Here is a 17,956-nt window from a genome sequence, read left to right as displayed (position 1 = left end):
ACTTTCATTTACTTTCTGGTGCAAAACTAACATGTCCACTGTATGAATATACAACAGGTTAATTAAAAATTGTAAATGTGCCTGGTCTCAGCTCTGTAACTTGAGAAATGAAAGCTGCTGTGCCAGTCAATAGGACCGTTCTGTCATTCCTACACAGTGCATGTTCGGGAGCGGGACTTTTTCAGAAAAAAAGTCATAAGTGGCTGCAATTCATTTTGTGCATCATTGCGAGTCCAAACAAATCACAGAGAAAAGAACTATATTAATTTAAAATCATTGAAAAAGGCCATACTTGCTCATACAAGGGCACATGCAAACACTAGTTCCCAAGAAAATGCAGATAAACCTCAAGGCTACATGGAGGGAGATTGCTTAGGTGCAAAATACTGCTGAACAGACACTCTCCCACCTACTATTCATGAGGGGGTTGGCTGCTTAGTATAATCATTGCACACATATAGCTTCTACAAGTTTGCCAGTCACACGGTTACATGTAGTGCACCATGCTGGCATACAGCCTATTAGTTACGCCCATACTATTAGATCAGGCGAGCTGCCCAGCCACTCTGTGGTCACCCTGATGGTGCTGTTAATGGAAGCATTTTGGCTGTCATTATGGGGATATGTCCTGTAATTATGGGCAGGGTTTACATAGAAAAAATATCGGCGATACACAAGGTGTGAAGCATCTGAAGTCTCCCTGAGAATTATTACGATCAATCTCTGGAAATTATTTCTACTACATGTCTTGGCAGTGGAAAACAGTTGCTAGTTTTTTCTTTCTATATAGTAAGTAAAAAGCTATCCAGCAAAGCAAATAAATATATAATCAGAGAACTGATGATATATTCCCAGAATGGACATTTACCTATCTATTTACACATAAATGACAAGTGTCTGATCGCTGGGTCACAACCATTGGGACCGATCACTAGAATAGGGGTCCCGAGCTACCATTCCTCCTCACTGCACCCCCAGCAATTAAAAGCAGCTTGAAAGGAGCGGAAGAGCAGCATGCGCCCTGCCACTCCAGTCAATGTCTGATGAAAACATACAAGTGTTGTACTCGACTGTCTCTGTCAGTCCCAAAGACTCTGAATAGAGTGACACCTGTGCATGCTCGTCTGCCGCTCTATTCTAACTTCACCTAACTGTAGTCTAGCAGTGAGGAGGAAGAAGGTGCTCGAGATCCCTGTTCTGGTGATCAGTGTGGGTCCCAGCAGTGGGACCCCCAGAGATCAGACACTTATCGACTATCCTGTGGATATGTAATAAATGTGGATTGTAGGATGCCCCTTTCAATACTAAAATTTGTCAAATTCCCAAAATGGCAGCCTGCATTTTGTAATATCAGCCATTACTATTTATAATACACCTATCACTTCCACATTTTATATAAAATGTTACAATTTATAGCAGCAAAACATCTGTGTATAATTGACTTTGTCATCTGTATTTGCTTAAGTAAGCCATTGTTATACTGAATTTAGTAAAACGTTGAAAAGCAAGAATCCCATAGAACCAGGCAAGTCCGATTAGCAGACTTTCTGGATTATTACATTAACCCCTTAATGACCAGCCTATTTTAAACCTTAATGACCAAGGCATTTTTTAGGTTTTTCCATCGTCACATTCCAAGAGCTATAAACTTTTTATTTTTGCGTCGACATAGCTGTATAAGGTCTTGTTTTTTGCGGGACAAGTTGTATTTTTTAATAGCACCATTTTGAGGTACATATTATTTATTGATTAACTTTTATGAACTTTTTTTTGGGGGGGAATAGAAAAAAACCTGAAATTTCGCCACTCTTCTTCGCGTCTTAAATCAACGCCGTTTACCGTGTGATTTAAATAACACAATAACTTTATTCAGCGGGTTGTTACGATTGCAACGATACCAAATTTGTATAGTTTTTGTATGTTTTACTACTTTTACACAGTAAAAACGCTTTTTTTTCAAAATTATTTGTTTTTGTGTCTCCATATTTGAAGAGCCGTAACGTTTTTATTTTTTTGCCGATGCGGTTGTATGAGGGCTTTTTTTTTGCGGGAAGACTTGTAGTTTTTATTGGTACCATTTTGGAGTAGATGCGACTTTTTGATCACTTTTTATCACATTTTTTTAAAGTCAGGATTCACAGAAAACAGCAATTTTTTCATAGTTTTTTATTACATTTTTTACGGCGTTCACCGTGCAGGTTAAGTAATGTAATAGCTTTATAGTCGGGGTCGTTACGGACGCGGCAATACCAAATATGTGTAACTTTTTTACTTTATTTAGATTTTTTAATAGTAAAGCATTTTGTAAGGGGAAAAGGTGGGTTTTTCATTTTTTTTTCACATTTTTTTAAAATTAACTTTATTAAACTTTTTTTATACTTTTTTACTAGTCCCACTAGGGGACTTTAATATGCGATTCTCCGATCGCTATTATAATACACTGCAATACTTTTGTATTGCAGTGTATTACTGCCTGTCCATTTAAAATGGACAGGCAACTGCTAGGTCATGCCTCCGGCATGATCTAGTAGCCATTCATTACAGGCAGACCTGGGGGCCTTTATTAGGCTGCCATCGGAGACACAGACACCCGGCCTCTCGCCCTCTCTCCAAAACCACTCAGATGCGGTGCACGCTATCGAGCGCCGCATCTGAGGGGTTAAACGGGTGAGATCGATACTAATATCGATCTCACCCGGCAGAGCAGGGATGCTCCCAGCCCTCAGCTACCTCTGACAGCTGAGAGCTGGGAGATTTGACAGCTCCCTGCTCTGTTTACTTTATCCTGATGCAGTGCCGTAAAAAAGCATATGCATCAGAATAAAGCCCGTTAGTGGATGTTTTGAAAAGGCGTAATGGCGGTCACTAACGGGTTAATGATAAATCAGACCTGTTAAAAGGCAGCCTGCATTCTGCTGAAGGATTTACAGTACACGGCTACAGCAGATATGTCATATTTCTCATCATGACCCTGCTCTGTTATTGGATCACCGCATCATAAAGAATTCTATTAAAATAGATGTACATGCCATTCTCTACTATACAAGTGTAAATACAAAAAAAAATTGGTTCTCCAGAATGTCCTGCACAGGTCAAATTTATGCCATCCATCCAAATGTTTCCTTGTCTCCTACAGCTTGTATCTCTGCTTTTTCTATTTCAAAATTGTCATTTCCACCCCTGCATGGTGTGTTTTATATTTTGCATGTTTTACTGGTATCATTTTACTATTGTCATAGCAAAATGATTGTCACATATTCTCTTAGACAGAGGATACAATTCTATAGCCCATTTTTACCGGTCTTCTTCAGTATTGTTTTACCTCATTGTCAAAAACATGAAGCTGAGTTTTCAATATCTGAATGTAGCGATCTTTCCACAGTCCCAGCAGTCCACTGCTTTTCTTTAACCAACCAGCTTTGTGGATCACATTAGATTCTGGGGGAGAAACGCTGCTTCCCTTTACACCCTAAAGAAAAAATTGAAAAGTATATGTTATATGTACAGCATGGTAAAAATATACACATACATACATACATACATACATACATACATACATACATACATACATAGTCTTACTGAATTTTGAATACTATAACTTCACAAGAAATTAGTATTAATTAAAAAAAAATAAACTAATTAAAAATCTCCTCAAAGTTGTATTTTCAGGGATAAAGGGTTTCTCTATTAAAACATCCTATTTTCCGATATGTTGATGATGTTAATATGTTATTAAAATGTTATTACTTTAACGGTCCCGGTCGCGGACCTCAGATGCCTCCCATCCTGCCAACGTCTCTCTCCCCGGAGATGCCAGCACATACGACCGTCCTGCCCTGCAGTGACTACTAGGGTGTGCGCGTGAGCTCATTCCCGGCCTTAAAGGGCCAGCGCGCCCACATGTAAAGAATTTACTAATTACTCCCAGATCAGTCCCTGGACTATAAAAAGGGCCCACTCTTTCACTCCTTGCCTGAGCGTTGTTTGTATTCCTACGTTAGTCTTGCAAATGGTTCCTTAGTAGTATCCTGTTCCCAGTGTTCCCGTGCCCTGCTACCTGTATCCTGTGCTGTATTTGTTCTTGTGCCCTCTCTAGTGTTGGAGTCGTGTTGTGCCGTTTGCTACGCCGAAAATATTACAGCAGAGGTCATGTATGAAAACTAATTGTGACATTCCCTATGCCTTCTCTTGTTGTTCAAATTGACAAGTGGACTGTAGTTGGTATGAGCATCTGGTAAAGCGAATGATGGTTGGCTTGCTGCATATAAAATTGCTTTGCTCTGGGATGAACTGCCCAGGCACCAGCTTAGCTAGCTGTCGGCTACATCATTACAGCGTCACAATGTCGCAGTTGGCGGCGCTTACTTTATAAAAAGGTGTTGCCGACAAGTTGTGTTGTGTGTGGACAAAGCCATTATAAGAGCCACTGTAAGAGACTGCTGAGATGCTGCTGTTGTGCTTGGACCTGAGTTGGTGTGGTCCAGGAGCTGGGTTGCGGGTAAAGGACAGGAGACTCCACAATGTGTCGGAGAACCGCTGTATTATGTGTGGGTGACGGGCAGGAGCCTAATAATGTATTTGCGGTAAGAATAAAGCAGGTCAGCAAGTCAGTAGACACAGGCCATAAATCTGTTCAGGACATTACACCTCCATCAGGGAGGAGTGCCCTTGACTGTCCTGTGAGTGAGCCAGCCATCATTCGCCTGCATGAATCAGAGTTGCAACCAGGAGACTGTGCCTCTCAAGAGTGAGAAGTGCTTATTTGTCTGTGTGGCCACGTGGGGAGTTAACACTGGCCTGAGGAATGACTCCTGTTATTACTATGACTCTTCTCTCTATACCATCTTTTCTGCGACAACCCTGCAGGATCGTACAAAGTCTCCTCTTCCTTGTTCCGCATTGTCAGTACCCTCCTGCGCTGTCTAGGAGAGTGATGATTTTCTCTGCTGGTAACTGCTTATAGTGTTTCCTTAACAGTTTTAATAAATTATAAGCTGTTGGGACCTTCAGGACTAAGTAGGACAGGAGAAGAGGGCACTTAGGAGGATTAAGGTGGATAATGATCCTGTATAAGCCCATTTACCTTGTTTATGCCATTAATTAATTTTAGACATCCACTTTTAATTAAGCAAGATCTCCTGGGATCCCTTACAACCAGTTGTTATTTCTTGTGAAACCACTCATTGCGGTATTTCCATTGCTATAATGGGGATAAGCATTAAATTGTGGCCAGTGACATCAATGGGCGTCCATACATTAATGGTCCCCCAGAGCTAGAGTCAGTCTTCACAGTAGCTCCCTGTTCTGGTCATCCTGTAAAATTGCTGATCTTTTCTTCCATTATGTCTGTAATTGGATGGACACGTTTATTATATGTCTTTGTGTACTATAGATCAAATTATCAGTAAACATTAGAATATACGATCTTCAACTAGAGCAAATAGTCAAAATAAATTTTAAAAAAATGATTATATCAAAAGCAATGCATCTAAGTGAACAGTCTATTGTTGCTGGGTAGGAGTCAGGAAAAATAAACAATATACTGTAACCTACGGTATGATGCTATTTCCCCTCCATTGGGGGCCTGTTTTCTCAGCTGTGATGCCTCCAGCTTCTATATCGAATGTATTTAACCCCTCAAGCAAGCATGCAATCATGTATGTAAAAGTTATATAGACCACGGGTTATAATGAAATTATAGGTTAGAAGTTGCAGAGTTTAATTCTGTTTGTTTGAGATGATGATGGGAATATTACCAGGTAACAGGGACAAAGGGGAAATCACGGAGAGGAAGTCAGACAAACAATAAGATAGAGCCAAAAATAGCAATGAGGAGTGGCTGCATGGATGGGCTACAGGGAAAAGTGTTATCTACAGATAGAATGTGCCGTTATTGTGTGGACTCATCTATGAGAAGACACTAGCTAGACTGCACCTATATAAAATATCTCATTTCTATCTCAAAAGTTCCCTGCTTGGTGTATGGTGCACTCTGCCCTGTATATAACCCCAAAAACAACAATCTCCCAGGGGATAACTATATGTCCTGACTTTCTTGCGTACTGCTCTCTACCAGACAGTTGTCTCAGGTTGGTCCACTTAGGCAAGAGTATGCTGTATTCAGTGAAACTGCTTCTTTCCAATTCTCTGTGGACATTACATGTCTATGGACAAGCATACGTATACAAACAATACCACCACTGCAGCTAGATGAGGAACAGTGTTATGAACTTACCTCAGGAGGGGTTGGTACGAGGTGGCAAACTGGAACCACAGTTTACTATTTGTTCCCCAAGGACAGCAAACCCAGAAGCAAACTGTCATCACCCAGTAATATTTAACAGTGCATGGCTGTATTATTTGGGAACTAAAGTATCTGGAAATTTTTTGGCAATATTATATGGGCTCTTTAAGATAGTATTATTTGAACACTGCATATTATTTATCACTATATGGTGGTATTATGTGATCTGTATATGGTAGTATTTTCTTGGCACTATATGGCAATATTAAGTGGCTGAAATTATAAGAAATTATAAGAAAGAACTGTCTAAAATTGGCAAGTGGGCCCTAATTGGCTTGTTGCCCAGGGCCCCATTATCTATAAATCCATCCCTGACCTTCCTTAGGGGAGGGCATGAACTACGTGTGTCGCTATCAGATTTAGCTGAGGGCTAAACCAGGGTGGAGTCTAAGGGATTTTGTGTCTTCACCTTAAAACACCCCTTTACAGGGGTATGGACTTTAGCCCGAGAATCCCCAGATCACGTTACTGCAGTAGCCTCCAATAGCAAGTGCTGATGGTATACTCCGAGGTACAGAAAACAGAAGCATGGTCGTTCAATCTGTACCAGTGCACCGATATGGACCAGGGCAGACATCAATCAGAAAGCAAAGTCAATAAACAGTCCAGGTCAAATCCGAATATAGCAAACTAATAAATACACACTTTCACACTAACAGGAACTTGTTGTTCAGGCAAATACCCAGATTCCCATAGTGAAGCCTGCTCAGCCCCCTTAAAGAGGCTCTGTCACCAGATTTTCAAACCCCTATCTCATATTGCAGCAGATCGGCGCTGCAATGTAGATAACAGTAACGTTTTGTTTTTTTCAAAAACAAGCATTTTTGGCCAAGTTATGACCATTTTTATATTTATGCAAATGAGCCTTTCTTAAGTACAACTGGGCGTGTTTAAAGTTATGTCCAAGTGCACGTGTATTGTGTGTGTACATCTGGGCGTTTTTATTTGTTTTACTAGCTAGGCGTTGTGAATGGAAGTGTATGATGCTGACGAATCAGCATCATCCACTTCTCTTCGTTACCACCCAGCTTCTGGCAGTGCACAGACACACAGCGTGTCCTCGCTCATCCGACGCGATTAAGTTCCTGTGGGAGGAAGTGAGTGACGTCACAGCATGATCTCGCGAGAACACGCTGTGTGTCTGTGCACTGCCAGAAGCTGGGTGGTAACGAAGAGAATTGGATGATGCTGATTCGTCAGCATCATACACTTTCATTCACAACGCCCAGCTAGTAAAACAAGTAAAAACGCCCAGATGTACACACACAATACACGCCCACTTGGACATAACTTTAAACACGCCCAGTTGTACTTAAGAAAGGCTCATTTGCATAAATATAAAAATGGTCATAACTTAGCCAAAAATGCTCGTTTTTGAAAAAAACAAACATGTTACTGTTATCTACATTTCAGCGCCGATCAGCTGCAATAGGAGATAGGGGTTTGAAAATCTGGTGACAGAGCCTCTTTAAGTGAATGGGTGGCGCGCACATCCCTATAAGCAAAGAGAGACATTGGCCGCAACAGTCAAGGGAACATCTGGTGTCTGGTTACAAATATGTAGTCTATGCTGGTCAGTTAGACTCCTAAATGTTCTTAGATAGTTTAACGTTACATAGGGCATGCAGCAGGGACTGTCTATAGTGTTCAACAATGCTAGAATTGACAGGAAGACCATAAAAATATCTCTACACATGATCAGCACTTTATCTCCCCTATCTCCAGTTCTGAGAACTTCCAGATACATTTATACATTAAATACGTGTCAATTATATTAGAAGCCTTATTTATAAAACTGCACATTTATATGCTTATAGTTTACTGTAGGTAGAGAAAAGGCATTGCAGCAAGTTAGGTCTCAAGCTATATACAGTTAGGCCCCATGCACACGACCGTAAAATCGCCCATAATTACGGATTGCAATTAAGGTCCGTAATTACGGGCCCATTCGGTTATATTGGCCGCGGACATCTTTCCGTATTGCTGGGAACTGTGCCGGGAATTATGGAGCATGTCCATTTTTTCGTGTTTCACGGGACATGCTCCCATACTTTGTATGGGAGCATGGCCCGAAAATGCGGGCGGACGTCGGCACCGTGGGCCATGATTACGGGCACGGCCGTGTGCATGGGACCTCATAAAAGATTTTACCCATGAATGACAGTTCGTTCATGACCTTCATAATAGTTATTTCCCTGCAGTTCTTGAGTGGAATACAGGATAGATATTGTCATGATATTGTCCTTATACTGTACGCAATCCCTTTTCCATTAAAACTGGGGATTAGGAACAGCTCATTATTAGGAATAATTGTGTTCTCAGTGTGACATTTGTGAAATACTGTATATGATTGACATGCTGTAAAAGTCATTTGTAGGTGTTCCAGAATGCGTCAATGTCATTCATTTCTCAGAAGGCACGACATTGGTTCTTTATTTACATTCCTACTTCCTCCCAAATTGGTTTTCACTTCTGTAGCCCAATGTATTGGAGAACTGCAAGGAGCATTTATAGGACTCTGGATACTTGTTAGGAGGAACTGTAGAAATAACCTTTTAATTAGAGTTTTGAAACATTTTGCTACCATGGATATTAGAACATTGCTTTTGTGTTCTGTGAAAAATGTGAATGTAATGTGATTAGATCAAGAAATGAAGGAAAGGGTAAAAAATATCTTGACTTGTTGCACACCATAGTCATTGTCGCCTAAAAATAAAACCATGAAAAATGTAGTTAAAGAGGCTCTGTCACCAGATTTTGCAGCCCCTATCTGCTATTGCAGCAGATCGGCGCTGCAATGTAGATTACAGTAACGTTTTTATTTTTAAAAAACAAGCATTTTTGGCCAAGATATGACCATTTTTGTATTTATGCAAATGAGGCTTGCAAAAGTACAACTGGGCGTGTTGAAAAGTAAAAGTACAACTGGGCGTGTATTATGTGCGTACATCGGGGCGTTTTTACTTCTTTTACTAGCTGGGCGTTCTGACGAGAAGTATCATCCACTTCTCTTCAGAACGCCCAGCTTCTGGCAGATCACGCTGTGACGTCACTCACAGGTCCTGCATCGTGTCAGACGAGCGAGGACACATCGGCACCAGAGGCTACAGATGATTCTGCAGCAGCATCGGCGTTTGCAGGTAAGTAGCTACATCGACTTAGTAGCTACTTAGGCTTAGTACTTCGGCTTAGTACCACCTGTAAGGTTGGCGGAAAATGGACTTGTAGTTTTTTTTCATGTTTAGGTTGGCATCCTTGTTTCCAAAGGGATAATATAGGGTTTAATGAAAAAAAAAGTCTTTTCCCCCCGCCCCCCCCAGAAATAGTGGCACTGTTTTTCATGGGTTGTGCTTGGTATTATATCTCGGTCCCAAGCACTTGAATAGAGATGAGCTGAAATATAATACAGTACCTAGCCCATGGACAAGAATGGAACATTTCACTGCTGGTAAACTTACTGAGTTACCTCAATAATTGCGCAAACAAATGCAGTTCTGCTACATATACATGTTTTTAGCATGTTGAGAAAACGACTAATTTAGTATTTCAGTGTAGAATGAATTTAAACACAGACCTACTAGCCACTAAATTGGAAAACTGGAAATATATGTTTGGGGTGAGGGCAATATATAGTTTTTAAGGGGAAGTTATACTTTTGCAAAAAAAAATTAAAAATTATAATTGCTCTTTGCATTAAAATGAAAAAAGGAAGCAACTTTGCAAATAGTTTTGATTCAAAATATCCTACTGTTTTGTGTATACAGCAGCTATGCTGACCTATGTATACCAAAGTGGTTTAATTTTTATATGCAATATAACCAGGGTCCTAACTATAAGAGGTGCTAAGGGAACCCAGATGCCCCTCTGCCCCATATCAAGACACCAGTAATAGAAATGGCACATGGTATGTGGGTGCCTGTTATAGATTTTGCATTGGTGCCAGGAGCTTCTAGTTACGCTTCTGATTGGAGCAATAAAACATTAGTTGCAAAAGTGCATATAGCATTTAACATATGCTGTGAGCGGCTCGTAAAAGGTTTTCGGCATATTTATAAAGATAGCATACATCTACGAGATGAGTGCAACACTAGGTGGGTTCGCACTATTTTTGCTCTTGAGATGTGGTATGAGTACTACTCAGTTCCGCTTGCTGAGTCACCAAAATACCTCAAGTTGCTTCACTAAAGTAAAGTGCAAAGGAAATCACTAAATGATATGCAATAACATGAAATAGACTGTGGCAGTTAAATATAAAAATCTTGAACCTGGATAAAGACTGGGGAACCATCTGAGCGTTTCCTATTCTGGAAAACAGGGCAGTGAAGGGTGTATTCCAAAATACACATGTTGGGGAATAAAGCAATCCCTACAGAACTTTGCAGGTCTCATCCCGTGAGAACATTTGGTAAACCTGTAGCTTTTTTGTGTATGCAAAAGTAGCCATGGACGTTTGTACTTATGGCGTTTCTGCTGACAGACATTTTTTTTCAATTATGCCAGATAACTGGTGTAGTTGCATTGATACATGACCCAGATTATGTATACATTTATAGCAGCGGTCTACAATATGCAACATGCAAGTTAAAAATATAAAAGTCCCAGCATGGCATGAATAGCTGTGGCTTTCTGTGCCATTCTGTTGGTAAGAGAATCTGTGGCAAGCCAATTTTGGGGGCATCTGTACCAGGCAACTAAGTAGTGCATCTGTGGCAGAAGCACATATTCATCTATAGGAAATCAAGGGGGTATCTGTGGCAGACAATTAGGGGTTCATCTGTGGCAGGTATTCAAAGAAGCATCTATGGCAGGCACGAAATGTTATGATGGCACCTATGGCTGATAATGCTGTCATGACACTCTATGGCTGGCACACTGTGTTACGGGGGCACCTGTGGCAAGCACATGACTGTTATAAGGGCGTCTTACACACTGATACTGTAGATTACTATCTGGAACTTGGAGGCCAGTAAAAATGTGTTATGAACAACTAAAGCAATCGACATGGGATTTATATACCTCTCCAGCAAAGCAACATATATAGATTTAATCAGGTAAATATCTGTGTAGTAAGGGGGATGGGGAGGGGAGGGTCGTCTCACAGTGATTGGCTTTTAAAGTGAGCTGATAAGCTGGAGGAAAAAAGTGAATATGGTCAATATGTCTGACATGAAGTAGATACTTGTGGCAGAAACTGAAGGTAGGAGAAGAATAAAGCACTTTCTTTACAAGAAATACCTACACAATTGCATTTGTCTGCCATTGATTCCATTAGTATAAAAAAATCCAGTGGGATCCAGTTTTATTGAAAATCATAGTTGACTACGGCTTTCAATACAGTCCCATTGGTGATCCGTGGAAATTTAGGACATGAAAGTGAATGGGTCCTTGAAAACTGTCGGATGCACTCGGATGCCGTGAAAAATGGCCTGAGTGGTACTCGGTCGTGTGCAATGGCCATAAAGGACTCTTTTCTGGCACACATTTGGATACCGGTAGTATATAGGCATGCCGGCATATACAGTGGAAGATACTCCTGGCTTATACACTGAACATACCACCCCAGCACATTGTGAACATAGCCTAAATAGAAATCCTTGAGTTGTGACATATGTATTTATATATTATCTCATTTACCTATTGTACATTCACTCTAGCCCACCATGTGTTTTGGAGTAAGGGGGAAAAACAGAATACTTAATGCGAAGGTATTAAAATTCTATTCAACATTAGTTATATATGTTTCTGAGAAAGTTGAGTGAAAACCAATGTAGCTGTGATTTCAGCTTCCATAGGGGTATTCACTTAGCTTTCCCTGACACATGAATGGGATGCACACTAAGGGTATGTTCACACGAGGGCGTCCGTTACGGCTGAAATTACGGGGATGTTTCAGCCTGAAAACATCCCCGTAATTTCAGCCGTAACGGCATGTGCAGGTGCTTGAACGCCGCGTCCATTACGGCCGTAATTGGCGCTGCTATTCATTGGAGTCAATGAATAACGGCTCCAATTACGGCCAAAGAAGTGACAGGTCACTTCTTTGACGCGGGCGTCTATTTACGCGCCGTCATTTGACAGAGGCGCGTAAATATACGCCTCGTGTGAACAGACAAACGTCTGGCCATTGCTTTCAATGGGCAGATGTTTGTCAGCGCTATTGAGGCGCTATTTTCGGGCGTAATTCGGGGCAAAAACGCCCGATTTACGTCCGTAAATAGGCCGTGTGAACATACCCTTAGTTATACTGTGGTAAGTTTTCTCCCCTTGAATTATACTGCTGTAGGGCCACTTTCAGGGTATGTGCGCACACACACTAATTACGTCCGTAATTGACGGACGTATTTCGGCCGCAAGTCCCGGACCGAACACAGTGCAGGGAGCCGGGCTCCTAGCATCATACTTATGTACGATGCTAGGAGTCTCTGCCTCGCTGCAGGACAACTGTCCCGTACTGTAATCATGTTTTCAGTACGTGACAGTGGTCCTGCAGCGAGGCAGGGACTCCTAGCATCCTACATAAGTATGATGCTAGGAGCCCGGCTCCCTGCACTGTGTTCGGTCCGGGACTTGCGGCCGAAATACGTCCGTCAATTACGGACGTAATTAGTGTGTGTGCACATAACCTCACTCTGTGGTATTCTGGTCTGTATTTTGCATCAGTATATGGAAGCCAAAACCAAGACTGGGTCCAAAACACGGAAGAGGTAAAAAAAATCTTTCCATTATGCTTTTTTCCTGTGCAGGTTCCACTCCTGATTTTGGATTTAAAATACTGATGCAAAATATTGACTTAAATAATGTAGTGGCCTATGTAGGTGGCTTTGCAGCTCTGGGAAGGCTGAGAGATGATACCTGTAGCCGTGGCAATGGTGGACTATTATTTGACACACAGCTTTACGTTTCTTTCACACAGCAGTTTTTTTTTATCAGTATTTGGAAGCTAAAACCAGCAGTGGGTCCAAAACACAGAAAGGTGCAAATCTTTCCATTATAGATTCTGTGTATTTTCCATTTCCTGGTTTCGCCTTCCAAATACTGATGCAAAATACTGACTAGAATACTGTTGTGTGAAATACACCTAAGGCCACTTTCACAGAGCAGAATTTTGGTCAGCATTTTGCGTCAGTATTTGGAAGGCAAAACCAGGAGCAGGTCCAAAACACGGAAGAGGTGCAATCTTTCATTTATAATTTTTCATTGTGTAGGTTCCACTCCTGGTTTTGGCTTGCAAATACTGATGAAAAATACTGAACAAAATACTGTCATGTGAAAAAGGCCTTAGACTATGTTCACACTGAGTTTTCTTAAAAGTTTTTTGATGCGGAAACCGCGTCATAAAACTCGTCAAAAACGGCCCGAAAATGCCCCCCATTGATTTCAATGGGAGGCGGGGCGGTTTTCTCCCGCGAGCGGTGAAACCGTCTCGCGGGAGAAAGAAGGGACATGCCCTATCTTCGGGTGTTTACGCCTCTGACCTCCCATTGACATCAATTGGAGGCAGAGAAAGCGTATTTTCCGGCGTTTTATGCCCACGGCGCTCAATGGCCAATGCGAAAAACGCAGCGAAAATCGGCGTGCAGGGAGAGGAAAATCTGCCTCAAACTTCCAAACGGAACTTTGAGGCAGAAATTCCGCCTGCAAAAAACTCTGTGTGAACATAGCCTTAAAGTAATAGTGGACTGCTTCTGCCAACAGCCTCTAGCCACTATTGTACTCCATGAGTGGAGATACCAATACAAAGATACAATTTGTGAATGCTTACATTAATGATTCATTCAGACAGTATCAATAACAAGGCCACAACCATGACTTTGAATATGTTGGCTGCTGAGATGCTGACTTCAAATTCTACTCCTGGTTTGATGTACAGATACAACCATCTTTATCTTGACTCTTAACGCATTACATACACAGTGGCAAGAAACTTTAACTTGACTTTTTCAATGACTTTTCAATGACTTTTGTTGTGTGATAAAACGCTGCAGCAAGTTATCAGAGTCCAGATAAACTTGGCTACATCTGTATACCCAGTTTATTCAACTTATAACTTAACCCCTTCCCGCACCTTGGCGTAAATGCACGTCCAGGTGAGCAGTAACTTCGCGCACCTGGGCGTGCAGTTACGTTCGCGCTTTACCAGTTAACTGCCGCGCGGCGCTACACCGCAGCGGCGGTTAACTGTGCAGGGTGTCAGCCCTGCTCTCCCCGTTGCCGATCAGCGGCCTGTCGCCGCTGAAATCGGCAATTAACCCCTTCGATGCGGTGGTCGATTGCGATCACCACATCGAAGAGGTTTACAGCGGATCGGCAGCCCCCCACATGTATTTGCGGGGGCTGGCGATCCTTATCATGGCAACCAGAGGCCAGACAATGACCTCCGGGTTGCCATGTACGGAAGCCTCGGAGGATCAGCCTCCGGCCGGTCCTCCGAGGCTTCCTGTCAGTGTGACTGTCACGTCACAATGACAGTTAGAACACATTACACTACGTGTGTAGTGTAATGTGTTCCAGCAGCGATAAAAGCTGCAAGTCTCAGTGTCCCCTAGTGGGACAAGTAAAAAAAGTAAAAAAAAGATAATAAAAATGTTTTGAAAAAGTGTAAAAATAAAAGTTAGAAGTGACATAAACAAAGAATGCTTTTTTTCCTATAAGTATTTTATTATAGGAAAAAAATGAACACGTTAAAAAAAGTACACATATTTGGTATCGCCGCGTTCATAACGACCCCAACTACAAAACTGTAATATTATTTTTCCCGCACGGTGAACACCACAAAAAAAATAAACGAAAAACAGTGCCGAATCATAATTTTTTGGTTACCACCCCTCCCAAAATATACAATAAAAAGTGATCAAAAAGTCGCATGTACGCCAAAATTGTACCAATACAAACTAGATCCCGTCCCGCAAAAAACAAGCCCTTACACCGCTTTTTTGACTGAAAAATAAAAACGTTATGGCTCTCAGAATATGGTGACACAAAAAATTATTTATTTTATAAAGAAGTGATTTTATTGCACAAACGCTGCAAAACATAAAAAAATTATATACATATGGTATCGCTGTAATCGTATCGACCCGCAGAATAAAGTAAAATGGTCATTTATAGCCCAGGGTGAAGGCCATAAAAAAACGAATAAAAAACATTGTCAGAATTGATGGTTTTTGGTCACCTTGCTTGCCAAAAAATGGAATAAAACGTGATCAAAAAAATTTCTCATACCCCAAAATGGTACCAATGAAAACCTACAGATTGTCCCGCAAAGAATAAGCCCTCACACAGCTCCAGTGGTGAAAAAATAAAAAAGTTCTGGCTCCCAGAATATGGCGATGCAAAATGTGCAGAGTGTTCCAAAACCAGATAAGATCGGGCACCATTTATCAGTGCGACACTGGCCACATATCTGCGGATTATTATTTATTTACTGCATTATTATACCCTCTTATTATACCCTGATGTACCCCGCACAGATAACATGTACCCTGATGTACCCCGCACAGATAACATATGCCCCCACATTATAAACTGAAACACCAGTAAAACCCCAAACAGAACAACTACCAAGCTACATCTGCGCCCCAAAAGCCAAATGGCGTCCCTCCCTTCTGAGCCCTGCAGCCTGCCCAAACACCAGTCTACGTCCACTGATATGGCATCGCCATACCCGGGAGAACCCGCTTAACGTTTTATGAGGTATTTGTCTTCAGTGGCACAAACTGGGCATAACATGTAGTGCACTAAAATGGCATATGAGTGGAAAATTTTAATTTTCACTCCGCACCATGCGCTGCGCATTAACCCCTTCGCGCACCACAACATAGCATGTCGTAGTGTGGGGGGTGATGTATGGAGCGTCTAAAGAATTTAAAACTGCAAAATCGCTGTTTTTTTGGTCACCTTGGCTCGACCTAAAAATGTAATAAAAAGTGTTCAAAAAGTTGTATGTACCAAAAAATGGTACCAATAAAAACGAACGCTCGTCCCTCAATAAATAAGCCCTCATACCGCTCTATTGACTGAAAAATAAAAAAGTTATGGCTCTTGGAACGCGGGGAGAAAAAAACTAAAAAGGAAAATAAAAATATGGATCAGTCCAGAAAGGGTTAATTACTTTCTAATGAAAAAACATTTATGCCCACACGTGGGGTATTGCCACACTCGGGAGAAATTGCTTTACAAATGTTGGGCAGCTTTTTCCCCCTTTATCCTTTGTGAAATTTAAAAAATGCAACATTTTAGTGGAAGAAATGTTGATATTAATTTTCACGGCCTAATTCTAATAAATCCTGCAAAAGACTTGTGGGGTCTAAATGCCCACTATATCCCTAGATAGATTCTTTAAGTGGCGTAATTTCCACTTTTGGGGGGTTTCCACTGTTTTGGCCTCTCAGGGGCTTTGCAAATGCGACATGGCACCCAAAAACCATTTCAGATAAATTTGAGCTCCAAAAGCCAAATAGCGCTCCTTCCCTTCTAAGCCTTGCTGTGGGTCCAAACAGCAGTTTATTACAACATATGGCAGATTTCCGTAATCGGGAGAAATTGTTTTACAAATGTTGGGGTGCTTTTTCTCCTTTATTCCTTGTAAAAATTAAAAATGGCTACCTTTTTTCAGAAAAAAAGTAGATTTTTACCTTTACAGAATAATTCCAATGAATTCAGCAAAACAACCGTGGGGTCAAAATGCTAACTTTACCCCTAGAAAAATTCCTTGATGAGTGTAGTTTCCAAAATGGGGTCACTTTCCGGGGGTTTCCACTATTTTGTTCCCTCCAGTGCATTTCAAACGCGACATGGCACTGAAAACTATTCCAGCAAAATCAGAATTTCAAAATCCAAATGGTGCTCCTTCCCTTCTGAGTCCTGCTGTGGGTCCAAACAGCAGTTTATTACCACATATGGGGTATTGCTATAATCAGGAGAAATTGCTTTACATATGTTGGGGTGTTTTTTCTCTTTTATTCCTTGAAAAAAATAAAAATGTTTACGTTTTTTCAGAAAAAAAGTAGATTTTCATCTTCACAAACTAATTCAAATAAATTGAGCAAAAAAACTGTGGGTTAAAAATGCTAACTATACCCCTAGATAAATTCCCTGAGGGGTGTAGTTTCCAAAATGAGGTCACTTTTGGGGGTCTTTATTGTTTTGGCCCCACAAGACCTCTTCAAACCTGACATGGTACCTAAAATATATGCTAAAAAAAAGGAGGTCCCAAAATCCACTAGGTGCTCCTTTTCTTCTGAGGCCTGTGTTTCAGTCCATGACCGCACTAGCGCCACATGTGGGGTATTTCTAAAAACTGCAGAATCTGGGCAATAAATAATAAGTTACATTTCTCGGGTAAAACCTTCTGCGGTATAGAAAAAAATTATTACAAATGAATTTTGTAAAAAAAAAATGAAATTTGTAACTTTCACCTCTACTTTGCTTTAATTCCTGTGAAACGCCTAAAGCGTTAATACACTTTCTGAATGCTGTTTTGAATACTTTCAGGGGTGCAGTTTTCAAAATGGGATGATTTATGGGGACTTTCTAATATATAAGGCCCTCAAAGCCACTTCAGAACTGAACTGGTCCTTGTAAAAATCGCCTTTTGGAATTTTCTTGAAAATATGAGAAATCGCTGCTAAAGTTCTAAGTCTTGTAACGTCC

General features: G+C 41.1%; 1 protein-coding gene across 2 annotated transcripts in view; it reads right to left on the bottom strand.

Moving 5' to 3' along the window:
• PLEKHO2 (pleckstrin homology domain containing O2) overlaps nucleotides 1-17,956 on the bottom strand; it is a 45,248-nt gene that overhangs the window by 17,704 nt on the left and 9,588 nt on the right. For both annotated transcript variants that reach the window (XM_075858269.1, XM_075858270.1), the window contains exon 2: nucleotides 3,323-3,469. In XM_075858269.1, coding sequence (XP_075714384.1) covers nucleotides 3,323-3,469 — 147 coding nt within the window. The remainder of the gene's footprint in view (nucleotides 1-3,322; nucleotides 3,470-17,956) is intronic.

The sequence above is a fragment of the Rhinoderma darwinii genome, chromosome 3 (genome assembly GCF_050947455.1).
Source record: "Rhinoderma darwinii isolate aRhiDar2 chromosome 3, aRhiDar2.hap1, whole genome shotgun sequence".
Taxonomy (NCBI): Eukaryota; Metazoa; Chordata; class Amphibia; order Anura; family Rhinodermatidae; genus Rhinoderma; species Rhinoderma darwinii.
This window is presented reverse-complemented; position numbering and strand designations above follow the sequence as displayed.